This window comes from Carcharodon carcharias, chromosome 10 (assembly GCF_017639515.1).
Source record: "Carcharodon carcharias isolate sCarCar2 chromosome 10, sCarCar2.pri, whole genome shotgun sequence".
Taxonomy (NCBI): Eukaryota; Metazoa; Chordata; class Chondrichthyes; order Lamniformes; family Lamnidae; genus Carcharodon; species Carcharodon carcharias.
This window is the reverse complement of record NC_054476.1, coordinates 96,527,169-96,548,987: the sequence shown is the minus strand read 5'-3', so window position 1 is coordinate 96,548,987 and position 21,819 is coordinate 96,527,169. Positions and strand designations below refer to the sequence as shown.

At 46.9% G+C, this 21,819-nt stretch overlaps 1 protein-coding gene across 1 annotated transcript in view; it reads right to left on the bottom strand.

Moving 5' to 3' along the window:
* The window catches only part of agbl2 (AGBL carboxypeptidase 2), an 85,066-nt gene that overhangs the window by 16,098 nt on the left and 47,149 nt on the right, over positions 1–21,819 (bottom strand). The window contains exons 7-10 of the mRNA XM_041196670.1: positions 19,749–19,908; positions 14,849–14,975; positions 5,356–5,456; positions 4,738–4,868 (exon numbers count right to left, since the gene is read on the bottom strand). Of these exons, the coding sequence (XP_041052604.1) occupies positions 4,738–4,868; positions 5,356–5,456; positions 14,849–14,975; positions 19,749–19,908 (519 nt within the window). The remainder of the gene's footprint in view (positions 1–4,737; positions 4,869–5,355; positions 5,457–14,848; positions 14,976–19,748; positions 19,909–21,819) is intronic.

Below are 21,819 nucleotides of genomic sequence, written 5' to 3'. Positions count from 1 at the left end.
CTGTGATCACACACTATCTTCACGTTCATGGAGTGGAAGCCCTTCCTGTTGAAGGCACCGGGCTCACCAGCTGGCACCTTGATGGCCACATGTATGCAGTCGATTGCACCCTGGACGCGGGGGAAGCCAGCAATCACCGCGAAGCCTCTGGCTCGTTCTGTCTGGCTGGCCTGGTCCCAGTGGAAGTGGATGAAAGTCAATGCCCATCTGAACAAAGCGACTGTAACCTGCTTGACACAAGTGTGGACAGCTGATTGGGAGACGCAAAGATCACCCATTGAGCCCTGGAAGGAGCTGGAGGCATAGAAGTTGAGGGCAGCTGTGACCTTTAGAGTCACTGGCATGGGGTGTCCACCCACACAGTTAGCGGAGATCTCAGGCCCAATCATCTGACAGATATAGTTGACTGTCTCCCTTGACAGTCGGACCCTCCTTCAGCACTGCACCTCAGACATTTTAAGGTAGCTGCTTTGCCACCTGTATACCCTGGCGGCAGGATAGTGGCATCTTCTGCGGCCCCTTCCGCCTTGGACTACATCTTGGCCCAGCGCCCCTTGTGCCTGCGCCTGTCCTCCCAAAGCTGGCTCCCCTGGAGGCTGAAAGTGCACTCCTGGCCTCCTCCTCTTCTAGCCCTCCCTTCCTCCTCAGGGGAGGTGCCTTCAGTGGACAGTTCAGCTCCCATACCCAGGCTAATGGAAGGCTTCCTAAAACATGCAGGCCCAAAAAAGATTCCTCACTGCAGAGTGCTGACCTAAAGGTTGTGTGTCCAGTCCAAGCAGCTGGTATGCATATTGAAGTATTGCAGATCACACAGGCAAGGGTCAGTAACTTTAAAACATCAATATTTGACAAAGCACACTCGTGACTCCAGTGAGCCCTCTTATCCTGCCCGTGGATGAGGTTAATACAAATGTGTCCTGCCCGTTGCGCCTGTGCACCGACCCAGAGATTGCACGGGCGCCGAAAACTCGCCGTCAATTGGTGCCTCAAGGGCTTTAAGTGGCTGGTTAATTAATGACGGGCGAGCATCAGAGATCAACGCACGCCTGCCCAACAAAATATCACGATGGCGCGCGGTGATGTCGGGAAGCTCACCCAATGTCACCAGGCATCATTTTACGTGTTGGTGTGCAGGTCCTGCCTCTGCAAACCAACGGGAAAATTCTGGCCCTGAAATCTGCACCCTGCCTACCTGCAATAACCTATCACCCCCTTGCTTAGCAAGAATTTATCCACCTCTGCCTTAAACATATTCAAAGACTGTCTTCCTGAAAAGGTAGTGGAAGCAGAGTTCCAAGGACTCTCAACCCTCTCAGAGACAACATTTCACCTCATCTCCATTCTAAATGGGTGACCCTTTATTTTTAAACAGTGACCCCTAGTTCTAGATTCTCCCACAAGAGGAAACATCCTTTCCTGCCCTGTCCACCCTGTCAAGGCCCCCTCAGGACCTTATACATTTCAATCAAGTCGCCTCTTATTCTTCTAAACTCCAGCGGATACAAGCCTAACCTGTCCAACATTTCCTCATAAGGCAACCTGCCCATTCCAGGTATTAGTCTGGTAAACCTTTTCTGAGCTGCTTCCAATGCACTTATACCCTCCTTAAATAAGTGACCAGTACTGTACACAGTACTCCAGATATGGTCTCACTAGTACTCTGTATAACTGAAGCATAACCTCCCTATTTTACATTCAATTCCCCTCACAATAAATGATAACATTCTATTAGCTTTTCTAATTACTTGCTGTATCTGCATACTAGTTTTTTGCGATTCATGTACTAAGACACCCAGATCCCTCTCCATCTTAGGACTCTGCAACCTCTCATCATTTAGATGTTATGCTTCTCTTTTATTCTTCCTGCCAAAATGGACAATTTCGCATTTTCCCACATTGTACTCTGTTTGCCAGATCTTTGCCCGCTCATTTAAACTAACTTTGTTCCTTTGTAGCCTCCTTACACCTTCTTCACAACTTACTTTCTTACCTATCCTTATGTCATCAGCACATTTGGAAACCATCCCATCCATCATCCAAGTCATTTATATAAATTGTAAATAGTTGAGATCCCAGCACTGATCCCTATGGCACACTACTTGCCAACCTGAAAAAGACCCATTTATGGCTACTTTCTGCTTCCTGTTAGCCAGCTAATCTTCTATCCATGCCAATATGTTACCCACTACACCATAAGCTTTTATTTTCTGCAATAATCTTTGATGTGGCACTTTATCAAATGCCTTCTGGAAATCTAAGTACTGGTTCCCCTTTATCCACAGCACTTGTTACTACCTCAAAGAACTCCAGTAAGTTAGTTAAACATGATTTCCCTTTCACAAAACCATGTTGACTCTGCCTGATTACCTTGAACTTATCCAATGTCCTGCCATTGCTTCTTTAATAATAACTTCTAACATTTTCCCTATGACAGATGTTAAGCTAACTGGCCTGTAGTTTTCCACTTTCTATCTCCCTCCCTTTTTGAATAATGGAGTTACATTTGCTATCTTCCAATCTTATGGAACCTTCCCCGAATCTAGGGAGTTTTGGAAAATTAAGACTATCTCACTAGCCACTTCTTTTAAGACCCTTGAATGAAGTCCATCAGGACCCAGGCACTTGTCAGCCCACAGCTCCAACAAATTACTCAGTACCATTTCTCTGATGATTGTAATTTTCCTGAGTTCCTCCCTCCCTTCCATTTCCTGATTTATAGCTGCTTCTGGGATGTTCCTTGTATCCTCTATAGTGGAGACTGATGTAAAATACCTGTTTAATTCATCTGCCATTTCTTTGTTTTCCATTATCAATTCTCCAGATTCACTGTCTATAGAGCCAATGCTCACTTTGTTAACCTGTTCCTTTTTAAAATATTTATAGAAACTCTTACTATCTGTTTTTAGGTTTCTGGCTAGCTTTCTCTCGTACTCTAATTTTTCCTTCCTTATTAATCTTTTAGTAATTCTTTGCTGTTCTTTATATTCTGTCCAATCTTCTGGCCTTCCACCGATCTTTGCATAATTATATGTTTTTTTTCTTTAAGTTTGATACTATCTCTAACCTTTCTAGTTAATCACGGATGGCGTGTCTGTCCCTTGGACTTCTTCTTACTTGTTGGAATGTATCTATTCTGTGCATTCTGAAATATCCCCTTAAGTACTTGCCACTGCATCTCTATTGACCTATCCCTCAACCTAATTGGCCAGTTCACTTTAGTCAGCTCTGCTTTCATGCCCTTATTTAAGTTTAAAAACATTGTCTCAGACCCACTCCTCTCTCCCTCAAACTGAATGTAAAATTCAATCATATTATGGTCACTGCTACCTAGGGGTGCCATTAATCCCATCTCATTGCACAATACCAGGTCAATTATAGCCTACTCCCTGGTTGGCTCCAGAACATGCTGTTCTCAAAAACTATCCTGGAAACATTCTATGCACTCCTCATCAAGACTACCTTTGCCCATCTGACTTTTCCAGTCTATGTCTAGTTTAAAATCTCCCATGATTATCGCTGTGCCTTTCTGACAAACTCCCATTACTTCTTCCTTTATGCTCAACCCTACCATGTGGTCATTGTTAGGGGGCCTGTGCACAACTCCCACAAGTAACTTCTTGCCTTTGCCATTTCTCATCTCTACCTAGCCCATTTCCACATCCTGCATTCCTGAACTTAGGTCACCCCTCTCTACTGCAATAATGTCATCATTTACTAACAGAGCCACACCTCCAACTTTTCCTCACTTCCTGTCCTCCCTAAATGTTCTGTACCCTTCAATATTCAGGTTCCAATCCATGTCCTCCTGCAGCCATCTCTCTGTAATGGCTTTCAAATCATATTTATTAATTTCTATGTGCACATCCAACCTGTGAGAATTTATAAGTTTCAATGAGGTCATCTCTCGTTCTTCTAAAATCTTGAGAGCACATGCCCAGTTTCCACAATCTCTCAAAAACAATGGCGCCTAACAGGGACTCCCTAGAGTTGGCAGGGATGATTGACCTCTTTGGGGATGCTTGGATGACATCCCTACAGTGTTTCCGCTATCCTCCTGGGAATCTCCTGCTGGGACCGAGTTCTATCTCATGCGTCATCACATGAGGAACACCAACATCACCAACAAGCAGTGCACGATCAACATCATTAACAACTGACCCAACCTCAGCAACATCAAGCATAACCCCCACAATACCAGGAGCAATATGTACAATACCTGTGCAGCATGCTAACTTATCAGTGAGAGCAATTAATACTAAATTCGGGAGATAGAGGGTCAACATTTTACCACCTGTGCAATACCATGCATAATGTTTGTTGAGGAAAGAAAAGCTAAAAAAGAGCCCTAAAGTGTTCAAAATTACACACTTCATTATAAAAGATGATTGCAACTTTTCTTTAGTTTACACGTATAAAAATCAATGATTGAAATGTTATGTTGATATAAAGAGGCTTTTTTTAAAAAGAAAGATTTAGGCACTATATTGTCATGCATAGGTATACATGTCAATCCAGAGTGCCACATCACTCACTATCACCCTATAGTCAGTTTACCGAAGCAACAATGTATTGTTCCGTAGCACATGGTGAGATCTGGTAAAATACACTCAATGTCAGCTCCAATATTTGTATCTGAAAGTGCGATTATTTCAAACTTTTGGGAACTACGAGGCATAACAATTGTGCCATTTTCTTTGTCAAACTCAGCACTGTACGCTTTTTAATCTCTACTTGTACCTGGACTCCAAGTCTGACATAGACAGGTCGCTCAGTGTCACGTCTGAATCATACTCACGGCCCAGCTTTTCTAATCGTAGATGAAGCTCCTTCTGCAGAGCTGTACGTACTTCCAGCAGACACTGCTCAAACTGAACAGGTAGGTGAGTAGGAGAGAGAAGAAAACAAGGAGACAAAACCACAGTTGTGTGTATGAATAAGCATGTCACAAATGCACGCTTTGTACATGTTACATGCTCCTACATGTACATTCTGGGTGCATGTCCTATATACCTGCATACGTCCAGGGTGTTGGATGCATGTTAAATGTGTTTGCACCTGTCACACACACCTGCTTACAAAGAAAGGGTGCAGCTTACACACATTTGCACAAGGCCACATACACCTGAATGTCGCATGTGTGTTGGTACGAGTCTCATTAATCAGTGTGGGCTGTGTGACACATGTTAAATGGTCATGCCAGGAGTCATATTTCAAAGCAGGTGGGTTCAGCATTCCAGTAAAAGCATCCCGGACTGTCTGCCCTTTGTCCAAAGTGGGAGGAGTTTGACATACAAACCCTGTTGTATTTGAAGCAGCCATTCAGAGGGGTGTGGAATGAAAGCCTAAACTACTTACCTTTGAGCAGTCAGGATCACAGAAATCAAGCAGTGTGTCACAGAAATGATAACCCAGTGATTTCAGGTCTTCTGTGCTGAAGTGGGTAGCCCGGCGGTGCCCTGTTAAATGAGAACAATTCACAGCATTCAGTAAAATGGCACAGCCCAGGTTAGTTCCAGTCAGCTGCCTTCACACATGCCCGTTAATACAGCTCAGCTCAAACCTAAACAAAGAGGACTCACTCTTCTCCATGTCCAAACCAGTCTGGTGGAGTGTGTTTCCAATCCTGAAAGGAGATCCTCTGTGGCCCCTCAGACAGAGATGAACACTAGAAATTGGGCTCAGTCATCTTCATAGTAAAGGGACCTCTAGGCAACCGTGATCATAACAAAATAGAATTTCACATTCAGTTTGAGGGTGAGAAGTGTGGATCGAAGACTAGTGCCTTAAGTTTAAATTAGGTTTTACATGAGTATGAAGACAGAGTTGGCTAAAGTGAACTGGGAAAATAGGTTAAAACATAAGATGGTAGAGAAACAGTGCAAGCACTTCAGGAAACATTTGATAACTCTGAACATAATATATTATATTAAGATAGAGAGAATCTGTGAAGGATGCAGCATCCGTGGCTAACTAAGGAAGTTAAGGGTAGTATCAAATTGAAAGGAAAAGCATTCAATAGTTGAGGAGATTGGTGGTAAGTCAGAAGATTGGACAGATTTTAGAAACCTGCAAAGAATGACTAAAAAAGAAATGAGGGAGGGAGAAATGAAAGTATGGAGCAAAGCTAGCTAGAAATACAAAAACGGATAGTGCGTTTCTACAAGTATATAAACAGGAAAAAGAGTAAGTAAAGTGAATGTTGGTCCCTTAGAGGATGAGTCCAGGGAATTAACAATAGAAAACAATGAAATGACAGAAGCCTTGAACAGGTACTTTGGGTAGGATTTTCCAGCTCCGTCTGATCCCACCAAAATTCAATGGACTTTTGGCTGGGGCGCTGCATCCCCCGCAGCAAGTACCCACCACGGTAGGGCTGGAAATTTTTAAAACATTTATTCATGGGATGTGGGCTTCGCTGGCTGGGCCAGCATTTATTGCCCTTGAGAAGGTGGTGGTGAGCTGCCTTCTTGAACCGCTGTAGTCCGTGTGGTGTAGGTACACCCACGGTGCTGTTAGGAAGGGAGTTCCAGGGTTTTGACCCAGTGACAGTAAAGGAACGGTGATATATTTCCAAGTCAGGATGGTGAGTGACTTGGAGGGGAACTTCCAGGTGGTGGTGTTCCCATCTACCTGCTGCCCTCGTCCTTCTAGATGGGAGTGGTTGTGGATTTGGAAGGTGCTGTCTAAGGAGGCTTGTAGCTTGTAGATGGTGCACACTGCTGCTACTGTACGTCGGTGGTGGAGAGAGTGAATGTTTGTGGATGAGGTGCTAATCAAGTGGGCTGCTTTGTCTTGGATGGTGTCAAGCTTCTTGAGTGTTGTGGGAGCTGCACTCATCCAGACAAGTGGAGAGTATTCCATCACACTCCTGACTTGTGTCTTGTAGATGGTGGACAGGCTTTGGGGAGTCAGGAGTTGAGTTACTCACCACAGGATCCCCTGTCCCTGACCTGCTCTTGTAGCCACAGTATTTGTATGGCTAGTCCAGTTCAGTTTCTGGTCAATGGTAACCCCCAGGTTGTTGATAGTGGGCGATTCAGTGATGGTAATGCCATTGAATGTAAAGAGACAATGGTTAGATTCTCTCTTGTTGGAGATGGTCATTACCTGGCACTTGTGTGGCACATATGTTATTTGTCATTTGTCAGCCCAAGCCTGGATATTGTCCAGGTCTTTCTGCATTTGGACATGGGCTGCTTCAGTATCTGAGGAGTTGCGAATGGTGCTGAACATTGTGCAATCATCAGCAAACATCCCCACTTCTGGCCTTATACGGGAGGAAGGTCATTGATGAAGCAGCTGAAGATGGTTAGGTCGAGGACACTACCCTGAGGAACTCCTGCAGTGATGTCCTGGAGCTGGGATGACTGACCTCCAACAGCCACAACCATCTCCCTTTGTGCTAGGTATGACTCCAACTGGAGAGTTTCCCCTCTGATTCCCATTGACTCCAGTTTTGCTAGGGCTCCTTGATGCCAAACTTGGTTAAGTGCTGCCTTGATGTCAAGGGCAGTCAATCTCACCTCACATCGGGAGTTTAGCTCTTTTGTCCATGTTTGAACAAAGGCTGTAATGAGGTCAGGAGCTGAGTGGCCCTGGTGTAACCCAAACTGAGAGTCAGTGAGCAGGTTATTGCTAAGCAAGTGCTGCTTGATAGCACTGTTGATGACCCCATCCATTACTTTACTGATGATCAAGAGTAGACTGATGGGGTGGTAATTGGCCGGGTTGGATTTGTCCTGCTTTCTGTGTACAGGACATACCTGGGCAATTTTCCACATAGCCGGGTAGATGTCAGTGTTGGAGCTGTACTGGGAGAGCTTGGCTAGGGGTGTGGTAAATTCCGGATCACAGGTTTTCAGTACTATTGACAGTGTGTCTGTCTTCACTGTAGGCAACACAAAAAACAGCCCTCAGATACTCGAAAATCAAGAGGTGAATAGGAGGGAGGAACTTAAAACAATCACCATCACGAGGGAAAAGATACTGGGAAAACGATTAAACCTAAAAGCTGTCAGTCCCCAGGATCAGACGACCTGCATCCTAGAGTCTTAAAAGAAATGGCTGCAGAGATAGTAGATGCATTGGTTATAATCTTCCAAAATTCCCTCGATTCTGGAACGGGCCAAAATTGCTAATGTAATACCTTTATTCAAGAAAGAAGACAGAAAGCAGGAAACTACAGGGCAGTTAGTCTAATGCCTCAGCTAGGGAAAATGCTAGAATCCATTATGGAGGAGGTAAGAACGGGACATTTAGAAAACCGTAATGCAATCAGGCATTTCGTGAAAGTGAAATCATGTTTGACTAATTCATCACAGTCCTTGAGGAAATAACAAGCAAGGTAGATAAAGAGGAACCTGTGAATGTGCCGTACTTAGATTTCTAAAAGGCATTTGACCAGATGCCATATCAAAGGTTACTCCACAATATAAGAGCTCATGGTGTAGAGGGTAACATATTATCATGGATAGAGGCAGAGCTGTCCCTAGTGTACGGCAAATCAGGGCGACCACCACGGGCCCCATGCTTTGGGCGGCCCCCCACTCCAACATTATGGTGAGAGATGTAATACTATTCTGAATTAGTGAACATCTTTAAAGCAGGCAATTAACTCATAGCATCTGACCTGTAGGGTAAGTCAATCACATGTTGTGTTCATTCTCAGTCCCAGGCAATTTAAACCCTTTGTTTCTTATTTTATTTTTCTTCCAGTATGCATTCGCGTCTAACATTGGAAGATGGACTGTAATTCTTTTTTTAAAAGTTGAATTATTTATTGCATTGTTGTCTGTATTTTTAAGTGGAATGTGGAATGCAGTGAATGTCCTTACTCTGACATTCAGGCTGGAATTTTCCAACTTCACCTGCGGCGGGGTCAGTGAGCTTTTGAAATCTGCGTTCACTCCAACGGGACTGGAAGATCCCGCCAGTGTGAGGGGCTGGAAAATTCCAGCTTTAAAGTTTTCTCCAGTTGGGGTGTGGGGTGTGTTAGTAAAAATGTTCTAACGGAATGCCACAGAGATCACGGATTTCTCCTTAACAAAAGGAGAGCCAACAATAACATTCAGCCTTGGAAGCAAGGTGTAGTTTTATGTGCAACATGGTTACCACAGTCAATAGTGCAGTAGGTGCTGGTAACCAAGTGCTCAGGAGCTGGGACACTGCTGGTGCTCCTTTTCACACACACGCTCAGGGGCCCAGTCATCAGAGGAAACCTGTATAAAAATGTTACACAGTGTGATCTGCCCCAGGCCCTGCACCCCGCTATGGACGGCCTGGATAGAGGATTGGTTAGCGAACAGGGAGCAGGGATAAATGAGTCTTTTTCAGGTTGGTAAGCTGTAACCAGTAGAGTGCCACAGGGATCAGTGCTGGGCCCTCAACTATTTACAATTTGGATCAAGAGACCAAATGTATAGGAGCAAAATTTGCTAATGACACTAAGGCAGGTAGGAAAGTAAGTTGTCAAGCAGACATAAGGAAGGATTTAGATAGTTTAAGTGATTGGGCAAAAATTTGGCAGATGGAGTATAATTGTGAGAAAATGTGAACTTGTCCATTTTGGCTGGAAGAATAGAAAAGCAGTATACTGTTTGAATGCAGGGAGACTGCCATACTCTACGGTACAGAGGGATCTGGGTGTCCTGGTACATGAATCACAAAAAGCTGGTATCCAGGTACAGCAAGTGATTAGGAAGACAAATGGAATATTGTCATATATTGCAAGGGGAATCAAGTTTAAAGTAGGGATGCAGTTGCACAGGGTCGTAGTTAGACAGCATCTGGAGTACTGTGTACATTTTGGTCTCCTTACTTAAGAAAGGATATAACTGCATTAGAAGCAGTTTAGAGAAGGTTCACTCAACTGATTGCTGGGATGAGGGGGTTGCCTTAAGATGAAAGATTGGGCAGGCTGGACCTGTATCCATTGGAGTTTAGAAGAATGAGAGGATAAGGTTCTAAGGGGAGATGATAGGGTTGATGCTGAGAGGATGCTGGGGCTGACTAGAACTAGGGGACACAATTTAAAAAATAAGGGGTTTCCCATTGAAGATGGAGATGAGGAGGAATTTCTTCTCTCAGAAAGTCAACAGTCTTTAGAATTCTCTTCCTCAGACAGCAGTGGAGGCTGGGTCATTGGATATATTCAAGGCTGAGTTAGACAGATTTTTGGTCTACTAGGGAGTTGAGGGTTATGGGAGACAGACAGGAAAGTGGAGTTAAGGTCACAGTCAAATCAGCCATGATCTTATTGAATGGCAGAGCAGGCTTGAGGGGCCGAATGGCCTAATTCTGCTCCTAATTCATATGTTCTTGTCTGCTGCAAACAACTCCATTCCCCTGGTCAGTGACCATATACCTCTCCCTGGCAACTGTCTGACACTAAACCCGTCATGTTTGAGCCCATGGTGAGCTTCTGACTACATGTTCACACCTTCACTGAGATTGCCTCCTCGCACCTCCGTAGTATCGCCTGACTTCGCCCCTGCCTCACCTCATCTCCTGCTAAATCCCTGCTCCATGCCTTTGTTACCCTTAGACTTGACTGGCTTGTACCCACCATAAGCTGGAGATCCTCCAAATTCTGCTGATCATGTTCTAACTCATGCCAAGCCCTGTTCACCTGTCATTCCTGTGCTCACAGACTTAAATTGGCCCCTGGATCAACAATGCTTCAATTTTAAAATTTCCATTCTTATTTTCAAACTCCTCCCTGGTCTCGGCCCTCCCCATCCCTGTAATCTTCTCTAGCCCACTGGGCAGAGCAGCCAATCACAGATAGGGAGAGCGAAGCATTTAAAAGGAGGGTAGGAAGCAGTGCAGAAAAGCTGAGGCTAATACACAGGCTTGAGCCATACTCAAAGGGATAAAATATTATGTTTATATCTGGTAAGTTTAAATAGTCTAATAAATAGAGGCATTCAAAACTTTTAAAAGCGTTTCCGTACTTTGTGTAAGTTAGTGTGCAGAAAATAGAATTAAAAATATATTTAAATGATCTAGATGAAGAGATATGAGAGCAGGTTGTGTGTCTGGGCTGTATTATGTGGGGGTTTACGGAGAGTGAGATTGTCCTGAGTGAACACATCTGTAGATGTCTCCATCTTGGATCCCTCTGGCTCAGAGTCACTGAGCTCGAGTGTGAGTTGGAAACACTCCGACACATAAGGGAGGGGTAGAAATATCTGGACAGTTTGCTCCAGACTTCGTTCACACCTCGTATAGAGGTAAAGGTTCAGAACGGGGTTGGTGTGACTGACGAGATAGAGGATGAGGATCCACAGAAACTGATCCTATCCAGCAGGTACTGTTGAAGAGAAGGATACAGACTGTTGGAAGGACATCCAGAATGTTGGAGCAAGAGGCTGTGCAGAGAGGGAGGAAGAGGGCAAGTGTAACATGTAAATTGTAGGGGATTCAATATTTAGGGGATGGATAGTGTCCTTTGTAAGCAAAATCGAGAGTCCCACATAGTTTGTTATCTGCCTGGTGCCAGGATGAGAGACATGTGGAACCAGCTTAAAAGGATATTGGAGTGGGAGGGGGAGGATCCAGTTATTGTGATTCATATTGGGACCAACAGCATAGGGAAGAATAGACAAGAGGTTCTGTTTCAAGAGTACCAGGAACAAGGAGCTAAACTATAGGACAGGACTTCAAGGGTTGTAGTCCCTAGATTGCTACCTGAACCACATGTAAATTAGCCTAGGGATAAACAGATCAGGGAGGTAAACACATGGCTGAAGGGGTGATGTGAGAAGGAGGGCATCCATTCCATGGGACACTGGCACCTATATTGGGACAGGGAGGAACTGTAACATTGGGACCAGGCTATTAGTGGATTGGATAAATAGGGCAGTCACAAGGGCTTTCAAGCAGTAAAGAGAGTAAGGGGGTGCTCAGGTGGAAAAGTTAGTCTAGGTAATGGGTCACAAATAAACAGGAAGGACCATAGAGAAACAGTCAGAAATTGTGTTTTAGACAAACCAGGGTAAAGAGAAAACTAGATGATATAAAGTAACTAAACCAGGAGAGAGAAATAGGAAACCTGTGTGTAAAAGAACAGCGCGCACAGACAGGGTAGGGTATGTGACCTAAATTAACGTTCTTTACACAAACACATGGGTTACATGGAACCAATTGAATGAATTTCAGGCACGAATTCAACTTGGAGCATATGACATGGTAGTCATTACATTTTTTTTATTCATTCATGGGATGTGGTCTTCGCTGGCTGGGCCAGCATTTATTGCCCATCCCTATTTGCCCTTGCAAAGGTGGTGGTGAGCTGCCTTCTTGAACCGCTGCAGTCCGTGTAGGGTAGGCACACCCACAGTGCTGTTAGGAAGGGAGTTCCAGAATTTTGTCCCAGTGACAGTGAAGGAACGGCGATATATTTCCAAGTCAGGATGGTGTGTGACTTGGAGGGAAATTTCCAGGTGGTGGTGTTCCCATGTGTCTGCTGCCCTTGTCCTTCTAGATGTTAGCAGTTGTTGGTTTGGAATGTGCTGTCAAAGGAGACTTGGTGAGTTCCTGCAGTGCACCTTGTAGATGGTACATACTGCTGCTACTATGCGTCGGTGGTGGAGAGAGTGAAAGTGGTGCCAATCTACAGGCTGCTTTGTCCTGGATGGTGTCAAGCTTCTTGAGTGTGTGGGAGCCGCGCTCATCCAGGCAAGTGGAGAGTATTCCATCACACTCCTGACTTGTGCCTTGTAGATGGTGGGAAGGCTTTGGGGAGTCAGGAGATGAGTTACTCGCCGCAGGATTCCTAGCCTCTGACCTGCTTTTGTAGCCACAGTGTTTATGTGGCTAATCCAGTTCAGTTTCTGGTCAATGGTAACCCCCAGGATGTTGATAGTGGTGGATTCAGTGATGGTAATGCCATTGAATATCAAGGGGCGATGGTTGGATTCTCTCCTGTTGGAGATGATCATTGCCTGACACTTGTGTGGCATGAGTGTTACTTGCCACTTGTCAGCCCAAGCCTGGATATTGTCCAGGTCTTTCTGCATTTGGACATGGAATGCTTCAGTATCTGAGGAGTCGCAAATGGTGCTGAACATTGTGCAATCATCAGCGAACATCCCCACTTCTCACCTTATAATGGAAGGAAGGTCATTGATGAAGCAGCTGAAGATGGTTGGGCCTAGGACACTACTCTGAGGAACCCTTGCAGTGATGTCCTGGAGCTGAGATGACTGACCTCCAACAACTAGAACCATCTTCCTGTGTGGTAGGTATGACTCCAACCAGCGAAGAGTTTTCCCCTGATTCCCCCACTGACTCCAGTTTTGCTAGGGCTCCTTCTTGCCACAATGAAGCATGACTGCAAGATGATCAGGATGAGGAATTAAATCGACCAGGTTATGCTGGTGGATTCACCCATCATTTTGATGGATAAATGTTCAGTAAGGAGACCAATTGTTCACTGTCCAGGTCAGAGTTGTTTCATGATATGATGTTTGTTTATGTTTCACCTGGTGTCCAGCCAGGTGTAGTGACCTGGCAGGTGCAGAGGGCAGGCTGTGTTTAGGGTTGCTTCTCTTCCTCTTCCCAAAATTGGGGAGAGCAGTGCTGTACCTGAAAATGTCTGCTCTGTCGCTTTTGGAGGATACCAACTCCACATCTGTCCCACCTCTGGAGAGTGACCATCGCACTGAGGCCGCCTGTGTGCATGGGTTATAACTGAAATTATAAGGCCTATTAAAATGATGGGGAAATTGTAGAGGGGAGGTTTCAACTTAGTCTTTAAGGATGAAATCGCTTCAATGGTAGGAGAGGAGATAGTGAGAGGTAAGCAAGCAGTGGAGACTTTATGGGTAAAATTAAGGAATAGAAAAGGGTTTAAGACTGTCATGGGAGTTGCGTATAGGCTACTGTTTGAAACAGTGAAGTAGTAAATTCTGTAAATGCAGAGATTAGAAAAACATGTAGTAAAGGCAGTATGTTTTAATGGGGGATTTTAACTCTCATGTAGATTAAGATGAGTAGACATCTCAGAAAAGTAGTGAATATCTTGAATGTGTTTCGGATAGATTTCTGTGTTAATATGTCCTGGAACCAACAAGTGGACATGATATAGCAGATTTAGTAATGAGTAATGAATCAGGTTTAATTGTGAGCCTAACAATGGGTGGACATTTCTGGAACAATGATCAAAACATGATCGAGTCCAATGTAATATTTGAAAGAAAAAATGCAAAACAGCTAAGATTCAAGATTTAGGTAAAACTGATTAATGGAGTGAGGCAGAGGCTGTCCAGAGTAAACGGCACAAATCTCTTCATGGGTGAAATGACGGATGATCAGTGGGAGATGTTCAAAAAATAGTTTAATATAAAGCGAAACTAGATTATACTCCTAAAGGGCAACAGCAACGGATGACAAAACAGACAGTGAAAGCAACACAGAGAGGGAACACAAAAAGAAACCTGCAAGATGAACACAAACAACAGGAAATCTTTTATAATTACATTGGGAAAAACAGAAGCAATGTGTGCCCATGAATATTGCTCCACCAATGGTGGCTGTTCCTTCAGTTATCAAGACCCAATTTCTAGAATTCTCCTTTGAAACTGCTGTCTCTCACCTCCATTAAGATGCTTATTAAAACTGACTTATTTGACCAAGCATTTAGTCATCTCCTTACATATTTCAGTGTCAGTTTTTTCAGTTTTTTTGTTTGATAATACTCTTGTGCAGCACCTTGCGAGGTTCCTTACATGAAAGGCACTATAAATACAGGTTGTGGTTGTTCTAATTCTGTATGCAGGGCACACAACAAGTGGTACCAGCCTTCCCTGCTGAACAAGATGCGAATGAATGAGGATTGCCCACTTACCCAGAGTGGATCCTGCAAAGGTCGTTTCCATGGTATAACTGTGAGTAATTCCCAGCTTCCACATCACAATCCGACCTGTGCCCTCCTTTCCCCTTTGAACCTTGAACTTGCAGCTCTGGTAAGAGAACTATCATGAACAGGAGTTAGTGATCAGATCATTCACTTCACAACTCCTCCTGCTGCTGCTGCATTTCAGATATTTACATAAAAGTTTGGAGGTGGATCAGAGGAGGTTTACTAGATTGATACCTGGAATGAGCAGGTTGGTCTTATAAGGAAAGGTTGGACAGACTGGGCTTGTTTTCACTGGAGTTTAGAAGAGTGACGGGTGACTTGATTCAAGTTTTTAAAAATTCATTTACAGGATGTGGCCTTCGCTGGCTGGGCCAGCATTTATTGCCCATCCCTAGTTGCCCTTGAGAAGGTAGTGGTGAGCTGCCTTCTTGAACCGCTGCAGTCCATGTGGTGTAGGTACACCCACAGTGCTGTTAGGGAGGGAGTTCCACCATTTTAACCCAGTGACAGTGAAGGAACGGTGACATATTTCCAAGTCAGGATGGTGAGTGACTTGGAGGGTAACTTCCAGGTGATGGTGTTCCCATGTGTCTGCTGCCCTTGTCCTTCTAGATGAAAGTGGTCATGGATTTGGAAGATGCTGTCTAAGGGGACTTGGTGAATTCCTGTAGTGCATCTTGTAGATGGTACACACTGCTGCTACTGTGAGTCGGTGATCAAGAGAGTCAATGTTTGTGGAAGGGGTGCCAATCAAATGATTTGCTTTGTCCTGGATGGTGTCAAGCTTCTTGAGTGTTGTTGGAGCTGCACTCATCCAGGCAAGTGGAGATATTCCATCACACTCTTGACGTGTGCCTTGTAGATGGTGGATGGACTTTGGGGAGTCAGGAGGTGGGTTACTCACTGCAGGATTCCTGGCCTTTGACCTGCTCTTGTAGCCACAGTGTTTATATGGCTCGTCCAGTTCAGTTTCTGGTCAATGGTAACCCCCAAGATGTTGATAGTGGGCGATTCAGTGATGGTAATGCCATTGAATATCAAGAGACGATGGTTAGATTCTGTCGTGTTGGAGGTGGTCATTGTCTGGCGCTTGTGTAGTATGAATGTTACTTGCTTTTTGTCAGCCCAACCCTGGATATTGTCCAGGTCTTTCTGCATTTGGACATGGACTTCTTCAGTATCTGAGGAGTTACGAAAGGTGCTGAACATTGTGCAATCATCAGTGAACATCCCCACTTCTGACCTTATGGTGGAAGGAAGGTCATTGATGAAGCAGCTGAAGATGGTTGGGTCAAGGACACTGCCCTGAGGAGCTCCTGCAATGATGTCCTGGAGCTGAGAAGATTGACCTCCAACAACCATAACCATCTTCCTGTGTGCTAGGTATGACTCCAACCAGTGGAGAGTTTTCCCCCGATCCCTATTGAGTCCACTTTTGCGAGGGCTCCTTGATGCCACACTCAGTCAAATGAGGCTTTGATGTCAAGGGCAGTCAATCTCACCTCACCTGAGAGTTCAGCTCTTTTGTCCATGTTTGAACTAAGGCTGTAATGAGGTCAGGAGCTGAGTGGCTCCTGGCGGAAACCAAACTGGGCACCAGTGAGCAGGTTATTGCTAAGCAAGTGCTGCTTGAAAGCACAGTTTCTGACCCCTTCCATCACTTTACTGATGATCGTGAGCAGACTAATCGGGCGGTAATTGTTCGGGTTGGATTTGTCCTGCTTTCTGTGTACAGGATGTACCTGGGCAATTTTCCACATAGCCAGGTAGTTGCCACTATTGTAGCTATATTGGAACAGCTTGGCTGCGGTTGGGGGGTGGGGGGGGGGTGCGGTGGGGGGGTGGCGGCAAGGTCTGGGCCACAAGACTTCAGTACTACTGTCAGAATATTGTCAGGGCCCTTAGCCTTTGCAGTATCCAGTGCCTTCAGCTGTTTCTTGATATCACACGGAGTGAATCGAATTGGCTGAAGACTGGCATCTGTGATGCTGGGGACCTCCAGAGGAGGCTGAGATGGATCATCCACTTGGCACTTCTGGCTGAAGATTGTAGCAAATGCTTCAGCCTTATCTTTTGCACTGATGTGCTGGGCTCCTCCATCATTGAGGATGGGAATATTTGTGGAGCCTCCTCCTCCAGTGAGTTGTTTAATTGCCCACCACCATTCATGACTGGCTGTGGCAGGACTGCAGAGCTTAGATCTGATCCGTTGGTTGTGGAATCGCTTCGCTCTGTCTATCGCTTGCTGCTTATGTTATTTGGCACACAAGTAGCCCTGTGTTATAGCTTCATCAGGTTAACACCTCACTTTTAGGTATGCCTGGTGCTGCTCCTGGCATGCCCTCCTGTGCTCTTCAGTGAACCAGGGGTGATCCCCTGGCTTGATGGTAATGGTAGACTGGGGGATATGCTGGGCCATGAGATTACAGATTGTGTTTGAGTACAACTCTGCTGCTGATGGCCAACAGTGCCTCATGGTTGCCCAGGCTTGAGTTGCTTGATCTGTTCGAAATCTATCCCATTTGGTACAGTGGTAGTGCCACACAACACAATGGAGGATATCCTCATTGTGAAGGTGGGACTTCGTCTCCACAATGGCTTTGCAGTGATCACCTCTACCGATACTGTCATGGACAGATGCATCTGTGACACTATGTAAGATCCTGAATGGCCTTGACAAGATGTACATCGAAAGGATGTTTCCTCTTGTGGGTGAGTCCAGAACAAGGGGGCATCGTTTTAAAATTAGGGGACACCCTTTTAGGACAGAGAGAAGGAGAAAGTTTTTCTCTCAGAGGGTTGTGTGACTTTGGAACTCTGCCTCAGAAGGCGGTGGAGATGGGTCATTGAATATTTTTAAGACAGAGGTAGATAAATTCTTTTTAGGCAAGGGTATCAAAGGTTAACGGGGGTAGAAGGCAAATGTGGAATTTGAAACACAAACAGATTAGCCATGATCTTATTGAATGGTTGAGCTGGCTCGAGGGACCGAATGGCCTACTTCTGCTCCTATTTCGTGCATTCATTCTTATTCTCCCTCCTCCCCAGAAAAAAGTCAATAACAAAGTCATACAAAGTAAAACCAGTGTGCTATCACCAGTCAGTAGGAGGAATGGCCACAAGCGTCAGACTATCAGAGTAATGATGGGCCTGTATTGAGTGAGCAGTCAGCTGGGGCGTTCAGGAGTTTGATGGGAGAAGGGGTATATTTTCATTTTCCCGAGGCCAGTGCTCATTCTCAGTGTCACCATGCTCAGAGTGAAAACTCATAGCTACAACCAACCTCTATCCATCCATCACTCTCAATGAGAGTATCCTCCTCAATTAGCACACACACAGTAATAACTGGACACTCAGCCCAGCAGCACCCGTTCACCACACAACCCAATACACCCCACCCAGCGCCCGCTCACCGCACAACCCAATACACCCCACCCAGCGCCCGCTCACCGCACAACCCAATACATCCCACCCAGCGCCCGCTCACCGCACAACCCAATACACCCCACCCAGCGCCCGCTCACCGCACAACCCAATACATCCCACCCAGCGCCCGCTCACCGCACAACCCAATACACCCCACCCAGCGCCCGCTCACCGCACAACCCAATACATCCCACCCAGCGCCCGCTCACCACACAACCCAATACATCCCACCCAGCGCCCGCTCACCGCACAACCCAATACACCCCACCCAGCGCCCGCTCACCGCACAACCCAATACACCCCACCCAGCGCCCGCTCACCGCACAACCCAATACACCCCAACCAGCGCCCGCTCACCGCACAACCCAATACACCCCACCCAGCACCAGCTTGCTCCCACCACCCAATACACCCCACCCAGCATCCACGCACCCCCATTACCCAATTCACCGCACCCAGCACCCGCTCACCCCATCACACAATTCTCCCAACCCAGCACCTGCTCACCCTCTCACCCAATACACCCTACCTAGCACCTACTCACCCCCTCACTCAATAAATCCACCCAGCACCTGTTCACATCACCCAATACATCCCACCCAGCACCCGCTCACCGCACCACCCAATACACCTCACCAGCACCCACTCACACCATCACTCGCTCACCCCATCACCCAATACACCCCATCCAGCACCTGCTCAACCCCTCACCCAATACGCTGCCACCCAGCATCTGCTCACCCCACCAACCAATGCACCCTACCCAGCAACTGCTCACCCTGTCACCCAATGTGCCCCACCCAGCACCCACTCACCCCATCACCCAATACACCCCACCCAGCACCCACTCACACCCCCACCCAATATGCTGGCACCCAGCACCCGCTCACCCCACCACCCAAACACCCTTACCCACCAACCACTCACAAAATAGCCCCCACCTACCACTCCCTCGCCCCGTACACCCCCACCCACCACCCACTCACCCCGTACACCCCCACCTACCAACCACCATCCACCCCATAAAACCTCACCCTCCGCCCTCTCACCGCACATATCCTGACCCACCCAGCCCACCACCCACTCACTCTAAACCCTCCTCACTCCGTACCCCTTACTCATCCTGTATCCCATCCATACCTCGTTCTGCACCCTCCCCTCATCCAGCATCCCACCCATGCTGAACTCACCTCACTGATCCTGTGCAGCCCCACTCGCCCTGCACCCCCATCCCAACACAACCTCCAGCACAGACCACCCTCCCACCCCCAGCCCCAGTACACCCCAAACCCACAGTACAGACCACCCACACCCAGGACCCCACCTACACCACCACTTGCCCACCCATGCTCCCCCCCCACCCCCGCTCACATAGCCCCTAGCTGCTCCCCCTAACCCCACCCACACTCCCATTCACACCCATTGCCCTCCACCCCGATCACTCCTCACCCACTAGTACCTTGTCAGCTGCGTTCTTACTCATCATGAGTGGGAAGACCCTCTCACAGAATCTCTGTGATGACATCTCTTTATTGTGACAGCCGTACATGAACACATTGTTCTTCCTGCTGTGTCCATGGAAGTCACAGTAAATCAGCACCTCTCGCTCCTCCATTAACCTGCAGGGTCAACAAATGACACTCAGCTCAGCAGTTACCTACCACCCCGACCCCATTCACCTCCTTCCAACCCCATTGACTGCCTTCGACACAACCCCATTCACCTACTCCGGGCCCCATTCACCCCCACCCGACCCCATTCACCCCCACTCGACCCCACTCACCTCCCATCCGACCCCATTCACCCCCTACTTGACTCCATTCAACTCCTCCCATCCACATTCACCCCCCACCCGGCCCCATTCACCTCCTCCCATCCACATTCACCCCCACCCGGCCCCATTCACCTCCTCCCATCTACATTCACCCCCACCTGGCCCCATTCGCCTCCTCCTGACTCCATTCGTCCTCATCGTGACCCCATTTGCCCTCACCCTGACCCCATTCGCCCTCACCCAAGCTAATTCACCTCCTCCCGACCCCACTCACCTCCTCCAGATCCCATTCACCTCCTCCCGACCCCATTCACCTCGTTCCGACCCCATTCACCTCGTGCCGACCCCATTCACCTCCTCCCGACCCCATTCACCTCGTTCCGACCCCATTCACCTCCTCCCAGCTCCACACATCCACCAATCCCATTCACCCCTCCCGACCTCATTCACCCTCTCCCGACCCCATTCACCCCTGACCATTCACCCCAACCACATTTCATCTGCCCTCTCCCCAGTCACTCGCCCTCTCCCTGGTCACTCCTCCCCCCCCTCCAAACACTCTTCCCTCCCTTGATTCAGTCCTCACTCTCTCCATTCAACCTCTTTCCCTCTACTTGCACTCTTCATTCACTTCTCCTTCCGTCCATTCAGACCTCCCTCCATTCAATCACTCCTCCAACTCTCTTCCCTCTCTCCATGCTCTCCTCCCTCTCTTCATGCTCTCCTCCCTCTCTCCATTTACTCCACCCTCTCCCCGTGTGCCCCCCCTCGACTCCCCGGTTTTCCGCCCTCCCTTTGCTCGCTCCTCAATCTCTCCATTCGCTCCTCCCTCCCTTCAATCATTCCGTCAACTCTCCTCCCTCTCTCTATTCACTCCACCCTCTCTATTCTCACCCTCTGTTCACTTCTCTTGCCCTCTGTTCACTCCTCCCAACCTCCGTTCACTCCGCCCTCTCCCTGCGCACTCGGCCCTCTCCCCGTGTACCTCTTCCCCTCTCCACCCTCATTCCTGCACCTCTCTCTGCTCACCCATCCCGCTCTCTCCCTTCACCCCATCTCCCCCTCCCCCTCTCTCTGCCCTCACTCCTCCACCTCTCTGTTCACTGCACCAACTGTCCTCCTCCTCCCCATCCCCTCCCTCCTCATCCCGTCCTCCTCCCCCTCCCCTCCTCCTTCTCCCCAAATTCCCCTCTCCCTCTCTCCATTATGTCCTCTTCCTCTCTCCATTCAGTCCTCTTTCTATCCATTCTCTCCTCCCTCTCCTCATTCATTCCTCCTGTTGGGAAGATATAATAATTTTGACATGTTATTCAAAGTTATTAAAAAGTAGAGTATTAGTGGGGTTTGTGTCTATGGGTCTATCTATGGGTCTATGTCGGTGTGTGTGTACGATTTAATTGAATTAAAGGCAGCTTGTTTGGAGGCTTTGATGTAACAGCAGATAAGCTAGGTTTGAAATGTTAAGTAGGTAAACATAGATGTACAGGGAATATTTGCATTTTTAAATAAACCAGGCTAGATTGATTTCAAAGAGCAGGGTGAAATATTACACGTAGCCAGGAGGAGTTAAGAAATAGTGTGTTTATTTTCCCCGAAGATTACTGGTAAAATTGGTGCTATGAGAGATTATCAGAAAGGTAAAGTCCAAAGACACAGTGAAACAATGGGAGTTTGCATTCAAATGGGGAAATATGTGTAAAGGAGTGAAGGCTGTGTGTAAGGGTAGGCATTTTAAGATCTAAAACAAGTGTGAAAA